At 34.3% G+C, this 16351-nt stretch overlaps 1 protein-coding gene across 2 annotated transcripts in view; it reads left to right on the top strand.

Annotated features, from left to right (window-relative positions):
* Positions 1–16351, top strand: part of LOC108723164 (uncharacterized) — a 35301-nt gene that overhangs the window by 14209 nt on the left and 4741 nt on the right. For both annotated transcript variants that reach the window (XM_018448704.1, XM_018448702.1), the window contains exon 2: positions 12976–13293. In XM_018448704.1, coding sequence (XP_018304206.1) covers positions 12978–13293 — 316 coding nt within the window. In that variant the 5' untranslated portion in view covers positions 12976–12977. The remainder of the gene's footprint in view (positions 1–12975; positions 13294–16351) is intronic.

Here is a 16351-nt window from a genome sequence, read left to right as displayed (position 1 = left end):
CTCCTTGTCTTCCATTCATCATACATGCAAGGTGAACCATATAATTTAACCACCTTGAATATTTCCGTTGTTAGCGGACCGATGCAAATTTTTGTCGTCCTGAATAATCTGATTCGCATGTGTGCTGACAATAATACAGTAAGACGCATCTTTTTTCGACGTTCGTACAAAATTACCTTTGACTTTTCTTGAAGGAGTATTCTATAGTCTAGAACGCGGAAAAAGTAGCTTATTTTAGAAAATTAAAAAAACTACTGCACACATATTTTTCTACGGTTTTACACATTTACTTGTACATATATTTAGTAAATATCTACCGTACGGCTAAATGTTTAGGTTTTATGTTACGTAAATTTAAAAATAAAGGTCTGTTATTCAGAAAGCACTTATAACGATGTTAGCACGCATTTAACATATAGTTCACGTTATATATACTACAAAATTTTGGAAATAAAAGCGTGTATTTATCAATAAAAACGTGTTCCGAATATGGGTCGAAAAATATTATTGTTTCGAGAAAATCATGTTTAACGTTTCAAATATAGTTAGAATATAAAGAAAACGAAAATCTATAATTAAAGCAATATTAGGATTATGTGTGCAATAATCCTTCTCTAACTTGAAATGATCATACTTTTTACTTTTTCCCAGTCTGTACTTGATAACAGCTTTGAACGCGTTGACGCAGCACATTAAACGCTATATACAATTTTAAAATATCTATATCTCTGTTATTCTGTCAAACAATCTTTTAGGCACTTATTTTTGAGACCCAAAGAACATGTTAAGAACATGTAAAAGAATTATTTTTTTTCAAATTCTAGACTAGAATATCTTCTTAAACGGACTATTGTATCAGTCCACTAGCAACAAATATGTATTCGAAAGGTGATCAAGTCAATTTTGTCTTCAGGAGACACGATAGTGCCTCGGCGCTAATCATTACTTACATAATTCAACTTAAAAATGATAGATTTTCCTCCAAGCAAAGGACAAGTTTTTTTACTCGGAAAAAATGTTCCGAAGGTCGCGCATGTCGGAAATGTTCATTGGCAACGGCGGCTGCGGTGAATCTACATTCTTCTTCATGCGAGAGCCGCAGGTATAATAGTGCGCGCAGGATGCAGGGGCGTGTACGCATAAATAAGGCAGCATGCGTTTCCACACATCTTATATACCTGATCTTTCGTCAAACACACGCGTTCCACCTGCTGACCCCCACGCGTAGGGTCAACCGGCACGCGCCGGTATCTACCACCGGGTGATATATCCTTGCTCGTTGTATCGTTATCGTCGGAATTGCTTTGCGCAACATCGTCCCTGCCTCTTGGCGAGCCTTTCCGCCGCGTATCCCATATCTCATATCGATTCCTATCGATTTCGATTGTCGTTACTTGGCGTCAGATGTTTTAAAGCTCGTCGCTCCTTTCGAGAGATCGAAGAGAATCCGAGGAACACACAAAAGTCAGAGTTGGATAAGTTAACTTTTTTTTTTAACTAAGTTAAGTTAAAGTTAATAGCCTTGAAAGTTTAACTTAATTAAAATACAAGTTAATCCATAATGAAATTAATTGAATTAAAAGTTAAGTTAATTAAAAAAGTAATTAAAAAGTTAAATTTGATCCGAACGAACAACCAAAAAAAAAGAAAAAAAAAGTTTGACCATTTTACATAATTTTTCGTATTTTTCCTTTCTCGCAGCATATTTATTAAAGAATTTGATTATTTTTGTTCACAAGTAACGATTATACAATATAAAATTACTAAATTATATACTCATTATCTTCTCGCATTGTGTCTGAGGATTAACTTAAAAAAAATCAAATTAAAAGTTAATAGTTACCGATAAAATGTAACTAAGTTAAGTTACAATTAATTAACTTTTTAACTTAACTTTTATCTTTTTAATTTAGCACTATCCAACCCTGACAAAAGTCAACAAAAAATCAGAACGAAATTTATTTTGATTTTTAAGGCTCCTGAGTAATCACGACAGCCATATTGAATCGTGACGTCAGAAGTGAGGAATGACACGTTAATTTATGTTGTATGCCATTTGTAAATAAAGACAATTTGGATAAAACAAAATGATGAAATTGCTTTAAAACATTTGTAGAAATGGACGAAAACTATGCTTATCCTCTCTGACAGTCAGTAAATAATCGTAAAAAGTAATAAAAGGCACATGAAGTGCTTTTATTCAATGCGCATGCGTAGCTTATTTTCACTTATTTTCGCGTGCCTCTTATCACTTTTTATAATTATTTACTGACTGTCAGGGAGAATAAGCATAGTTTTCATCCATTTTTACAATGTTTTAAAGCAATCTCATTATTTCGTTTTATCCAAATTATCTTTATTTATAAATGGCACGTAATAAAAATTAACGTGTCTCATTTCTTGCTTCTGACGTCATGATTCAATATAGCTGTGGTGACTACTCAGGAGTCTTAAACAGTCAAATTTTGTTTAAAAAAATCATCATTTTGATCTTTTCTTGACTTGATGTGCTCCTGAGGAGGAACATTTGTTTTCGACTATTTTCCGAGATTAACAAGGTGTGTTTTTAGACGGCACGATGGAACAGCGGATAACGCTGGGCAATAAAACTTATCGGTATTAAAGATATATAAAAAGATGCGTGCTCATGCATCTTTCACTATTACACGCACGCATGCACGTTTACATCACGGGAACAGAAAAGTTTATTTACGCGTGTATATGTATGTATGTGTAGATATATGCCCAGTTTTTCCTCACGCACTGCGTACACTCCATCCAGATGGATGATGCAGCGCGTTCCTCGCGCCGTTGCACAAAGGATTCGGTCCGCACTGTCTTTGATTCACCTGATTTTGCATCCTCGCAATCGCGCATTCATACACACGTAAGAAGCTTCCTCGAAGTGTTTGCGGCATGATGCAGCCATACGCGGTACACTGGCGAATTAGAGGGAACAGTTACAACGACTGTTGCGATCTAGTGTACCTCGATAAGCCTCGATAATGGTCAACTTTGGATAAGAAAAGCCGTCGTATCATCATTGCCATTCAGCTACAATTTCTCTATCGAGATGCATTCTGTATGAGTGGTTAAAGAATGTATCGTATCATCATGACCGATCACGCATCAATTATTTAATCGTTATCACTATAAATTAGTAGCTCATTTTTTATTTGATCTCACTTCTCGAATATACAAATTGCCATTATCATGGAACAAAATTCTAAAAAATTTTAAAACTTTATTTTATAGTGGATCATATAATCGTGCACGTATCATAACAGAAACATATTCTTGTGTGTTTTATATCGATATGCTAATTTGTGCCTTTCTTTTATGAATAATTTATTATTTTATTTAATAATGAATTATTATTTTTAATGAAAACAGGTTAATGAACAGAAAGTGAATGTGTAAAATATTAATTTATTTTCTACGTATATAAATTACTGTAATACCAGTGTTTATGCTTATGAAATAAGATTTAAAGGTATTTATATACGTATGTGTACGTTTATTAAGTATACCGCTAATCCTTATCATTAATCTTAATCGTTATTATCACTATAAATTAGTGATTCGCGCGACTCGATGATTTTAACTTGTTGATTACTGTGTGATATTATGATGCAATGACAGCAGATTAATGTTGAACTTGCAGCTATGTACATTTCGGAATTTAATATTTTGCCAACGATGCGATATGCGCCGAGAAAAAATTGCATCACTACAGAAATATAGTCCTGGCATTATTAAATTAGTTTCGCGGAAAGGATGCGAAATTTCTGACGTACTAAATTTTGTACGATCTCTTTGGAAAGCGTTCCATTTTCGAATGATGTTAATCATCAATAATGTCGACGCTTTCCCTCGTCTAGTGTGAAATGAAGTTATATTTAAAATTTATAGTTATTTTATTTTATGAATTTAATGATATATGAATCTAATATATCTTCTTTGATTTCCTCTCTCTCTCACTCTCTCTCTCTCTCTCTCTCTTCCTCTCTTCATCTATCTGTCATAAAAGAGAACTGTTACAAGCAATTTTACTATTTCGGACGCAACTTTCTCGGGCTTTGCTTTCGCCCGCGAACAGCCTTAGGTAGGAACCGAGTCCGACATCCCCTCGTCATAGATCACACGGCTATTTTTAGGCGCAATATTGATTGCGAATTTTTGAAGCAACTATATCCACGAAAAGGAAGAAGGTCCCGCCACGCGATGCGGGCACAGGCGTACGCGGTGTGCGATGAGTGAATACATAATGGTGAATCATATCTTCGCCGAAGAAACTAGATCATTAAGCCATGCAACCTTGGATTTCTTGCCAAGTTCAGTGCACTGTCCGGTCGACTACGCTGAATATACCTATCCCGGCAGTATTTGCTTCTCTCGCGTCTCTCCTTCCAAGGTCTAGCCGCGTCTTTCTCTCTTCTTTCTCTTTCGCGATATTTCGCTTTTCTCTCTCTCTCCGCATCTTCTCCCGGTTTCCCTTCCGCGGCGTACATGCGTGCGTGCGTACACGCGCGTATACACGAATACTGAAGCCTCTCTCTGCGCCTGTCCCTCTCTCTCTTTCTCATTCTTTATCTCTTTTCCTCTACGGCGTGACCGCTGCGTTTTTCTACGCACCATCATCGTCGGTCGTCCCGAGATACGAGGAGCCATCTAAGCCTATCCTAGTTTTTGCCTAAGCCTAACCAAGTCGCAACGAGAAAGTCTAGCCTCTGCTGCTATATTTCAAGCCATCTAAGGCGTCGGACTACCCTCCACCTTATACGATTATATCCGCCGCGCCGCGCTGCAAGAAGAGAAGGATGAGGAGACGGAAGGGCTTCGCTCCTTGGACGGTGATAATGACGTGAAATACGCCTTTATCTTCTATCGTAAATACTTCATTGTTTGTATTTCTTACTCAGTACCCAGACTATCTAGCTTGTTCAGCAACAGCAGGTGCAGGAGAGGAAAAACGCTATTAGATTGACACAAGAGATCCTATTCGCAGGATGTATTTGAAAAATAAATTCAACGTTGAAGTAATATTTAATAAAACGATGATTATTGTATTTTTAATGTACTTTTGTATTTATTAAAAAAGAAAAATCTCAAATCTTTTAAAAATTTTTAGATTTCTAATTTCATTTAAAGTAAGATTTCATGAGATTCAACTCGCAGCGAATTTTATAATGGCCGAAAGAATGTTTATAGTATAATGTTATTCAGATGTATTTATAAGGAAAGGAAGGAGATCTTTTGAACATGGACATTAAAGATAGTAATGGAATACGCCATCATTTTCTATTGTAAATCTTTGATGGGGGCTTTTCTCTTTGAAAGCGGGGTCATCTAACCGCAGCTATCTGGTGGTAGCGTTATAGAGAAGAAGAGAAAGAAGCTATCAGTTAAGAGAACTGTCATACTTTTACGATATTTTGTGAAATTTTATATATTTATACATGCTTCAGAAGCTCTTGACATTTGAATCGTGGATTCGAAGCTCTTTTACGAGGCATCATTTTCTCATCGATTATACCTCGCAATTTGTTGAACGTCCCTTTCTTTATCTCTATTGCTTTTAAAATTGTATATATCCGTAATGAAATTTTTGAAAATTAAAAATAAACTTTGTTCAATGATGAGTTAATGTTCTGAAAGCACGTATCTACACGTGAGTCAGAAGAGACGATAGCGGATGAAGGGCCTTCCGGACAGGAAGTACGCGTCGGGCATTCTGTACCAGAGATATAAAATATAGCAGTAAATCCAATTATTAACATCTTAATGAAACACGAAGTTCCAGCTTCAACAAGATCAAAAGTTTCTTGTTTCTCATGGCTCGCCGAGAGTTTAAATTCTCTCTTTCGAAATCACCGTTGATTTTCCGGGGAAAATCCTTCGGCGGAATTGCAAGTATTGCGGCACAAAGTTTATTGTTGAGCAAGTTTCTTGGCAAAACTGTCTTACGTCGGCAATTTTTTTTTTCTGCACCTTTTTTAAAAAACACACGCTCTTCAGGGGCGGAAATGAGTAAGGTAACAAGGCTTTAATCGTTCCAAAAATTACGTCGCGCGCGAAATGGTACGGTATTACGATATTACAACACAAACCATATTATTACGCGAAATCTTCAAAATACCTACCTCCGACGTTTTATGGCAATATAAAAAGGGGTATAAATGTGGAAAGCGTAACGGACATGTTATTATATTTTGATCTCCTTCACATGAGTATTTTTGATTGTGGGAATGTAAGTTGTATTAAGTAATATTCCAGACATTTTTACGCTTGCATGAGCACGCAGGTGTCTTAGAACCGTGTATCTCTTAAACAAATGTTATGACAAATATTGCTTATTTGCTACAACAATGAATACATAATTCAAATTTATCATTTTTTAATTGATTGCAGAAAAAGAATGGAGAAACATGAAGAAAAAAAGAACATTTTTTTAAAGAACATCCTTTTTTTTCCTTTACAATTAATTAGTTAATCCAAGTTATTACACCAAAATTGCATTTTAAGATTAATATTTTAATGTTTCAAAACTCATTACTCAAACTTTTCTGGAAATCTTTATTTTTTAGAGTCGTTGTTGTAGCAAACAAGCGATACATAGGATCAATATCTTTCATTACTCATTCTTTTTTTCTTTAGTATCCGTATATCCCATTGACAGAGATAAAATTACATTAAAAAGTAAGATTATTTCCGTTGTTGTTAAGTTCTATTAAGGGCCATCTACAATGGCAGTAAGCAGTAGTGGTAAGACTGTAAAGGCCCATCTACAATACAATTGACCAATCACAGTCAATTTCTTACTCTTACTTCTTAAACCAAGCTTACTTCGCATATTGTAGACGACGCATTAGACACATCGGAAGTAAGCTGATTTTTCGGTATAATAGGACATAAAGTAAATTCGTAAGCAACAAGAGAGTAGAATGTAAAAAATGGATTTCAACCATTCACTTACAGATTTACCGATGTGTCTCACAGTTTTACCACTACTGCTACTGCTCATTGTAGACGGCCCTTAAGAAATAATTGAGAAATGAGATTACGTTATTTCTTCTACTCTGAAGATCTACTTTACGCCAAGAACACGAGATTTCCGTGTCAAAAGAATAATAAATGTAAAGAATAATAATAACAAAAAGAAATAGTATTCTATTCAAGTATATATTTACAAACAATTAAAACTTTTATCACGCTGATAAAAAGGAACAGTAAAGTGCTCGAGCCAAGATAGCCGATACTTATTATCGAAGTACGAGGCCTCTTCGAAAAACGAATATAAAGCCTTCGTAACGTCACCCTTATGCTGCAACATCCGATACCCTTCCGTCGGCCTCTCGTTACTCGCTTGTATGTGGACAATGTAATGCAACACCTGCAATATAACAGGAGTGGTTAAATGAAGTGATCCGCACTGGCGATCAGCGCGTGTGCGTTCAGTGCGCATTATACGGTCCATGGATAATCAATCCCTAAATGTCGAATGTAAAAAGCTTGAGAGAACCGATCTCCACTGAAAATAGAAATCGAAAATAGAAAGGAACATTCTCTTAAAGTGTAAGAGAATTTCGGCATTCTCGCGATTATATAGCTTCCGACTCGATGCTGACTCGCGAATAAAAAGTCGCGGAAGCAGAAGTCATAACGGAGCATGAAACACAGACATGGCGTAGTTGTACATAACGGGCATGCATAAGTCAGCAATAGGACATAAACTCCGTGCACAATTATAAAAATATAACTCTCTAGAAACAGAGAGAAAGAGAAAGAGGAGTCGTGTGAATAATGTACTGTCGATAACAGCCTTTTCACAGCTGTTTATTAGAAACGGAAGGATTATTACGCCCCGAATGGAGGAGATGGAGGGCTAAAGTTATAGTGGCATTCTATTACCAATTAGTTGCACGTTTAACGTAGCAGATATCCGCGATAATAAACCTTAATATCCAACCATTAAGTTGCATTTTTCGCAATTATTATTATTATTAGCTCATTACAGTAGCATGGCACGTTGTATTGTATTACACGCATGTTTATATATATTTTTTATATGTTTTATATATTTTACCCAGGGTTGGATAGTGCTAAGTTAAAAAGATAAAAGTTAAGTTAAAAAGTTAAAAAGTTAATTAATTTTAACTTAACTTATAGTAGTTACATTTCAGACCCTTAACTTTTTAATTTAATTTAGTTACATTTATCGGTAATTATTAACTTTTAATTGGATTTTTTTAAGTCAATCATACACAATGCGAGAGGATAATGAGTATATAATTTAGTAATTTTATAGTGTAATTTTATATTGTATAATCGTTACTTGTAAACAAAAATAACCAGATTCTTTAATAAATACGCTATAAAAAAGGAAAAATTATGTAAAATGGTCAAATTTTTTCTTTTTCTTTTTTTTGGTTGTTCAGACTAAATTTAACTTTTAACTTTTCAATTACTTTTTTATTAACTTAACTTTTAATTCAATTAATTTCATTATGGATTAACTTCTATTTTAATTAAGTTAAACTTTCAAAGCTGTTAACTTTAATTTAACTTAGTTAAAAAATAAAGTTAACTTACCCAACCCTGATTTTACCTATAAAAAAATTTCTCAGAAAGTGCCACGTCTCGCAGAGTTCTAAATTTTAAATTCTAGACAGATGCGAACGATATGTGTGTGTGAATGCCATATACGTATAGAGTAGACGACATGCATCAACCATCTTACTTTGCGATGTCGTTTACTATACATACAGGGTGGGGAAAAAGTACCGGGACACCTGAATATTATATAAAACATAAGTATTACAGAAAAGTGTTTCAGACAAAAGTTGTAGGGTTCCAAAAGATCTATTTACTGATCATATCCGTTTGACTTTGCGTGGCGTCTTCAAGGTCAGGTCAAGGTCAGATCAATTTTTTTAAATGAAACACCTTATATTTCATTGCATATTCTTATAACACATCTCGAGAGCTTTCCAAAACACTATAACAAAGTATTTTTTCATGAAATACTTTCATCTATAAGGCTCGAAAGTTACAGTACAGTTGACGAGTTGACATTAGCATTACGCAAATTGTCCGACAGACGGCTAAGACTTCTTGAATGCATCAGCATACAGAATGCAAAAATGAAAATGAGAGGGATAATCTCCAATGGCCTTGATCTTGACAAATTATCCAGGACATGATCTCGAACAGAGCATTCAAGAGGTTTTAGCCGTCTGTCGGACAATTTGCGTAATGCTAATGTCAACTGTACTGTAACTTTCGAGCCTTATTATAACTCCAAAAGTATTTCATGAAAAAATATTTTGTTATAGTGTTTTGGAAAGCTCTCGAGATGTGCTATAAGAATATGCAATGAAAAATAAGGTGTTCCATTTAAAAAAATTGATCTGACCTTGACCTGACCTTGAAGACGCCATGCAAGGTCAAACGGATATGATCAGTAAATAGATCTTTTGGAACCCTACAACTTTTGTCTGAAACACTTTTCTGTAATACTTATATTTTTTATGATATTCAGGTGTCCCGGTACTTTTTCCCCACCCTGTATATGTTGATTTCCATTTCGCTTTACGAACCTCATTGAGAACTTAATCGCACGTGCGTACCGCCGGAAATACCTCTGGGTTTCTCTAATATGTGAGACACACGAGGGACTCGTTGCGGAAGTGCAGCTCATGGAATGCAAATCGACTGGGTCTCCTAAAATGTCGACGTTAATGACGATGGAAACAAGGAGGACTTGTACTTATATTACCTTATATAATTAAGAAATAGAAATTATATCATATGTCGTGAAACGTGACTAAAAAGACTATAATCTTAGGATCTTTTTAATCACGTTTTTTCACAACATAATATATAATATACTTTCTATTTCTTAATTGTAGCTATGCTCAGCTTAAATCTATCACACAGACATGATGTATCGCAAGGACGTCCTAGAAAGCACTTAGTTGTCAACGGCGGTGAAATCAGGAATGTCGGTCGATCTTTTCTCTTCCGCACGGCGATAATCCTCATCGAACACCTCTACGGTGTGCTGATGCAGCGCGAGCATTGCCGAGTGTATCGACTGTGGCATATGCATTACGTGAAATCGTGCAATATTCGACGACTGCAAAAATGCATACGCGAGCGTGCAGTTCCTGCACGCGCCATGAGACTTTCTCCAGCCTCGGGTATCGCTTATATTCGTGGCGTATGCATCGCGTACACGTGTGTATCGTAAGTTTTGCTTATTCGCTCGCGCGAAGTGAGCATTTTTTTTTCTCTGCCGTGTCTGGAATCTTTGACGTTACGACGTAATCCGCGTTTTTCCTTCGATCCTACACACCGTGGATGTTTGGTGCGGTGGAAAATAACGGAATGTCCGAGAGACGCAAAAGGCGAAAATAAACGCGCGCGGAATAAATTATTGGATATCGAATATATGTAGTATATATTTGAGATATTTAATATTATACGGAAAAATATTTGTTGAAATAATTAAAAATTTCACTGTTCAACACATCTATAGCCGTGATATACAGATAGCTGGATTTTTATGTAAAAGTAGAGGAAGGTCACCGATATACTGACGTAGGTCTCTTAAAGCGACATCCCCTTATTTCTTAGAAACTATAAATCTTTGCATCTTATTAATACTAATAAAAACGTAATCTGTTTAGCTAATTAAAGAAGTACAAGCTCATAATTCATATATTTGTGGCTTATTTCTATACCAAATCAGCTAAAAACAAATTCTATGAATCCGAGAGGAAAATTCTCGGTGTTCTTTTGCAAATTGCGTAATTAAAATAACAGTGACTGTATTATTGATAATATTATGTCATTTTAAATGTTTATAGTTTCATAAATTAGTTTTCTTTACAGAATAGGAAATATCTTTATTTATAGAATAGGAATGTTGGCATTATTGCCTACTATGTCAGTTTTGGAGCCCATTTCGCCAGACGCTCAGTTTTGCATAACTTACGAAAAACTTAATCATTGCAAAATTGCAAACAGTATTATAAAAACTGCTTATACTATCTAATAGAAGACACTTTTTTTAGTTTGTATTTATGTTTTTTGAAGTTGTATTTTTACCTTTTGTTTAAGAAATATTGTCTAAAAACAAAGTGGTATATCGGTATCGGTGACCTTCCCCTAACAAAGTTGTACAACTGAGTAAAATTAACGTTTATAAGGTAATTATATTTGTTGTAATATCGTAGCAAATTTGTTAATACAACAAAGATAACTTTCTATGAAAATCAATCCAATATATAGATCAAAATTTTTAACAAAATATTCTAGTTAAAATGGCACTTTGCTATTATAATGAAGAAAACTTGTTATATTAACAATTTTCATTGTAACAAAGAAATTAGCTGAATTAGCATACTGATGACTGCTTACAGACATAATTTCTTTGTTGAATCATCAAATTTTAGTTATACCTAGATATTGAACTCGCCCAGCAAGTTTTTAGTTAATAGCTTTGCTGAACTACCCAATCTATTTTTTCTGTGTCGTTATATGGAATTAAAACAACAAATTTAATTCGTATCAAGTTGCGACGGTAACAATAACTGCCTGAATACAACGAATAACACAACGAGGAAAAAAACAAGCTTGCAAAAAGTTTGAAGGAAGAGAGACGCAAAATAAGGATAGAGGATAGAAGCGTTGAAATGCAACAACGTCCATTCCAAGAAAGTTGTTTTCGCCTGCCTACTTCTTACTACCCGTGTGTGTAAATCATTCACGTACACGTCACCATGATAGTATGAGACTGAAATCCGGGAACCTTGACGAGGAAAAAAATAAATAATAACAAGCGGCCTTCGTGGGGCCGATCTGCGTAAGAGAAGTTAATTCTATTCTCTCTTTCTCTCGCTCTTTTCTCTCGAATGTATTTTCTATGATAAATCCAATACTTCTTTTTAAGATCATTAAAAGCGATAACTGCACATTTAATAGATATTATGAGTCACAGTAAATGACTACTGTATCAATTATATCAGTGGACATAATATTACAGTGTAAGTATATTTCTTTGATATCACAATCATGTTGATTGGCAGTATGTCGATTTTCTCTCGCGAGAGAATCTCGATATCATTATTCGAGTGATAAATAAAAGATCGCGGATCCACCGGTATCTTTTCGCGGCTGCAAAAACGTCCGCCAAGTACGCTGATCGCCAGACATTGAACGGTAAATCGTACTTGGAAACTTGCCGAGCGCGGTACGTCGCGTCGGATCGGCTGTACATTATAACGAATCCCTCACATTTCTTTTCAACGCGCAGATAAAGGATGACGTAAGTAATTCCTATCTTACATCCAATCATTCTCCATCGCGGAGGATCGCGCAACATTTTTATTACATCTTGTCCTCGTTATAAAATATTTCAAAGCATATATATACATTCTCTCTCCAGAAATTTATGAGATTCATGATCTACTTTAGTTAGTTATAATACTATTATGAGTACCCTAGTGTACTACCGTAATGTAAAAAAAATAGTCTAAGATACTCAATCAAGTAGTAGGAAATAAAAAGAGTATAAGAAAAATCCTCTTCAAACGGATTATTTGGTATTAATCCTTTATCTACAATCTGATTGTGAGTCTATTTGGCACAAGCGAAATTTCGTTTTCAAATTTCACAAATTTTTTTTAGATAATGATTTTTAAGAGTTTTATATTAGACAGAATTTTTTTATGCTATTAAAAAATAAAACAGATTGACGTGATAACAATCCTGAATTTTTCCATAATTTTTTTAGAACTTAGAACAGTAAAAAAATTTAGGCTGGAGAAAAGATTCAGATTGCAGGCAAAGGAAATAAAAATAGATTGCAGACACGGAGGATTAATTTCAGTCATTGCATTGTACTAGTACAGGTGCGCCATTAGTACCGTATATAATTTTTATCGGCATATTGTTTTTGTATTTTCACAGCGATGTTTAAACGTTTATCGAAGTCACGGCGCCACAGCGCTGACGATGTTGCCCTTTCTTTGTCGAGCTCGGTGATTCCATTGGACGAGTTATCAGCAACTTCAATACCGCGGACAAAGAGTCAGGATCTGGAATCTGCTACCCTGCTGAAAATCTCCCGGGCCAAGTATACCCGGAGAAGCTGCGGCGATGCGGGTGCGATGCAGACGTTGCTCGAAACGAAGCAGGACAACGAGCAGAATGTCATCGAGACTGACTATCAAACGGTTACGGCCGTGCCAGCCTTCATCGTCGAGCACGATCCGAGTAAGCAACGAGGTGAGTTGTCGATAATCTCCATCGTGTCTCGATAATGAAGCGTGCTATCAATTCGATCACCAGACATTAAACGGTTTCATCACGCTTCAGCGCAATTGATTTTTTTCTAAATAATTATTTTTCTTACTTGAATCAAACGCGAAGATATTTAATTTAAGATACGTTATACTTGATGAATTTTAATAGGATTTTTTTCGGAAATATATGTGATATTATTTATTAATATTTTGATTTTTATTCTTATTTATATTCTTATTTAGGAAAAATATATAACGAATATTTTTACATATTATAATATAGAGGAGCAAGTGGTATTATATATGTATATACACATGTATATACGGCACCCCAGTTACATTTTACACAATAATTTTGTTAACAATCAATATTTAAGTTTAAAACTTGACAATTATATTCGTTAAAATATTGTTGAATCGATTCTGAACTCAAAGTTACGAAATATTTATTACTTAGGATACTATTACTAAAAATGGCGACATTGCATAATGATTCGAAGAAAAAAATGGTAATGTGGCCTTCCATAAAAATAGCCTTAAAATATTAGTTTTATTTAGAAAACAGTATTTGGTTACACAGAATTAACAAAAAAGTAAAACATTTTAAAATGTATGCAAATGAATGTATAATATATACTTTCACATAACTTCTGCATATAAGTTGCTCAGTACTAAAAATCTCAGTACTGAAAATAATACACGTAATATAAACTATAGATTAACAGTAGAGCTACAATCGATTATCAAATAATTATTATATGAAAACCTCAAAAAAGAATGAATAATCAATATCCATAAAAGGCTATATTAGCAAAATGCCATGCTATTGTTTAAATTTGCATAACTCAAAATATATACAGTCAAATAAAATGTTAAATAGCAAATAACATACTCAAAAATACGTATATTCATGTGATAATACTCTCAAATTTAAGAACAATGAAGAAGTAGATGTAATTAAATGCTAAATTGTATCTCAGAAACGTTTCGAAATACTTGAAAGTAAAAATGCGTTATAATAAGTGCTGGTTATTGAGTATTGGTAATATTAGCGTCATGGTGTAACGACGAGCTACTGAACTAATAATTCCATAAGTGATCATTAGGATATAATAACGGAGATATTAAGGGAGGCCATAATATATGCACTGGCCATAATACCACCTTCTCTATAGTAAAAATAATATAAAATGATTAATGCTGTGAGCGATGAAGTCCTGATTTCGTCGAATAGCTTTGTGTATTGCAAGCATATACCATAAAAAGCTTGCAATGTAAACTGTTACATCGAACAATACAGTGCACGCGGACGTCATTCTGTAGCGGGTTTAAATACAATACAATACTTTCAAACTGGGCTCTATGCTCTGGTGACTTCCATGTCCCCTAATCGTCATAGTGACTATGCACAAAAAGTACCGCCACTTGACTGTCGACATCACTGATCTTGCTCCTATTTTGAACGGCCGCGAATTACTGCTAATCCAGGAAAACATCACATCCTTTCACTAATCACTCGCTTGGCGCGCTCGCCTCGTTAGAGCCCCCATCGTCCGACATACTTGCCAACATCAGCTTGCATTCGCTACTTACTACGATAATATCACAGTGAAATTAGTAATTTTGCTCCTTCCTGTTATATTTTAATAGAAAGTTTGCTTGTAATTTAATTCGTTAGCTATTAAGTTGTTTTTATAAATTATTTCATTTTTGAAAAAATAAGTTTCAATGTTTTTTTCCATTCATTAGAACATACATAAATGAATTTAGATATTTATTCTCTATTATATATAGATATATTATTTAGGAAATTGAAAAAAGAAACATTGAAGAATATTCACTCCTTTCTTTTTTATGTTTATATAATACAAAGCCAATTAGCAATAGACAATGTAACTCAGTTTTTTATTTATGTTAACAATATATCATTTTCTGTTTTTCAGTTTATAATTTTATATGATATATTTTTACTTAATATAATTTGTAATTATATTGAATAAATCTTAATATATAATTAATAAAATAACAAATTTTATAATCTTTATTTAGGAATACTGTTTTAAATTCGCCGTTTAAATTACTTGTAAAATATTCTAAAAATATGCTATTGTACAAAATAAAATATACAATTTTTATTTTTTAATTTTATTTTACTGTTCTTACAGAGTTGATAACAGAAAAAATGATAGAAAAAATTCAGGATGTTTACTTAATGATACTTGTCCTCTCGTGGCATTCCTTTTCTCACAGACATCTGCAATTTGCTCGATAACAAGTAAAACATGCCAGTTGAGATATTCTAAATACGTGATATTTTTGATTACGGGGACACCATGATCGGCGATAAATAAGGCTGTTACGACACGACGCGATATAAATCGCCTTTTGCACGCTCATCGTACCGTATTGCAAAACACGTGTGCCCGATACTCGAGCAGCCTTTTAATCGTTTCTCGTTATGTAGAACCGATGTGTCGGTGTCGCAGGCCCGTTAGCCGGGGTGACACCTCGAAAAAGTAGTCCCAAACTACGCGGAACCGCTGTCGCGAGTTTCTCGTATATGGCGACAGCGGATAGCCGCAGCTCTCGAGAACCACCATATGTCGCACGCGGGTGTGGGCATCGGGCGGTTTTTCGTTCTACGTTCTGCGAGATGGCACGCTGCCATTTCAATGTCTTACTCCCTTCCACCTTCCGTCCGTTCCTATTGAGAACCGAAACGTGAAAAACGATTCCGTTCAACTCGTTATCGGGTTAGTTATTAAATAATGAATTATCTTTGCTATACAATTTATGATAACATCGTTAGTCATTAGTAGATATTATTGAATGGTAAATATTTTATCATCCTTGTTATTATTATATACATAATGTATAACTATTTATGGGGCTTAAAATATTTTTGTTGATTTTAAGGCACAAATATTTAAAAAATATAAAGTTACAGACCATTCTCTGTTTACTTATAAATTATTTAACAGATTTATTTTTTAAAATAATATATATTTACCACTATAATTAAATAATTGTCAATAATCACA

Source organism: Mycetomoellerius zeteki, unplaced genomic scaffold (assembly GCF_001594055.1).
Source record: "Mycetomoellerius zeteki isolate Tzet28-1 unplaced genomic scaffold, Tzet1.0 scaffold223, whole genome shotgun sequence".
In the NCBI taxonomy this organism is placed as follows: Eukaryota; Metazoa; Arthropoda; class Insecta; order Hymenoptera; family Formicidae; genus Mycetomoellerius; species Mycetomoellerius zeteki.
The sequence above is the reverse complement of the archived record's forward strand: the minus strand, read 5'-3'. Positions and strand labels throughout refer to the sequence as shown.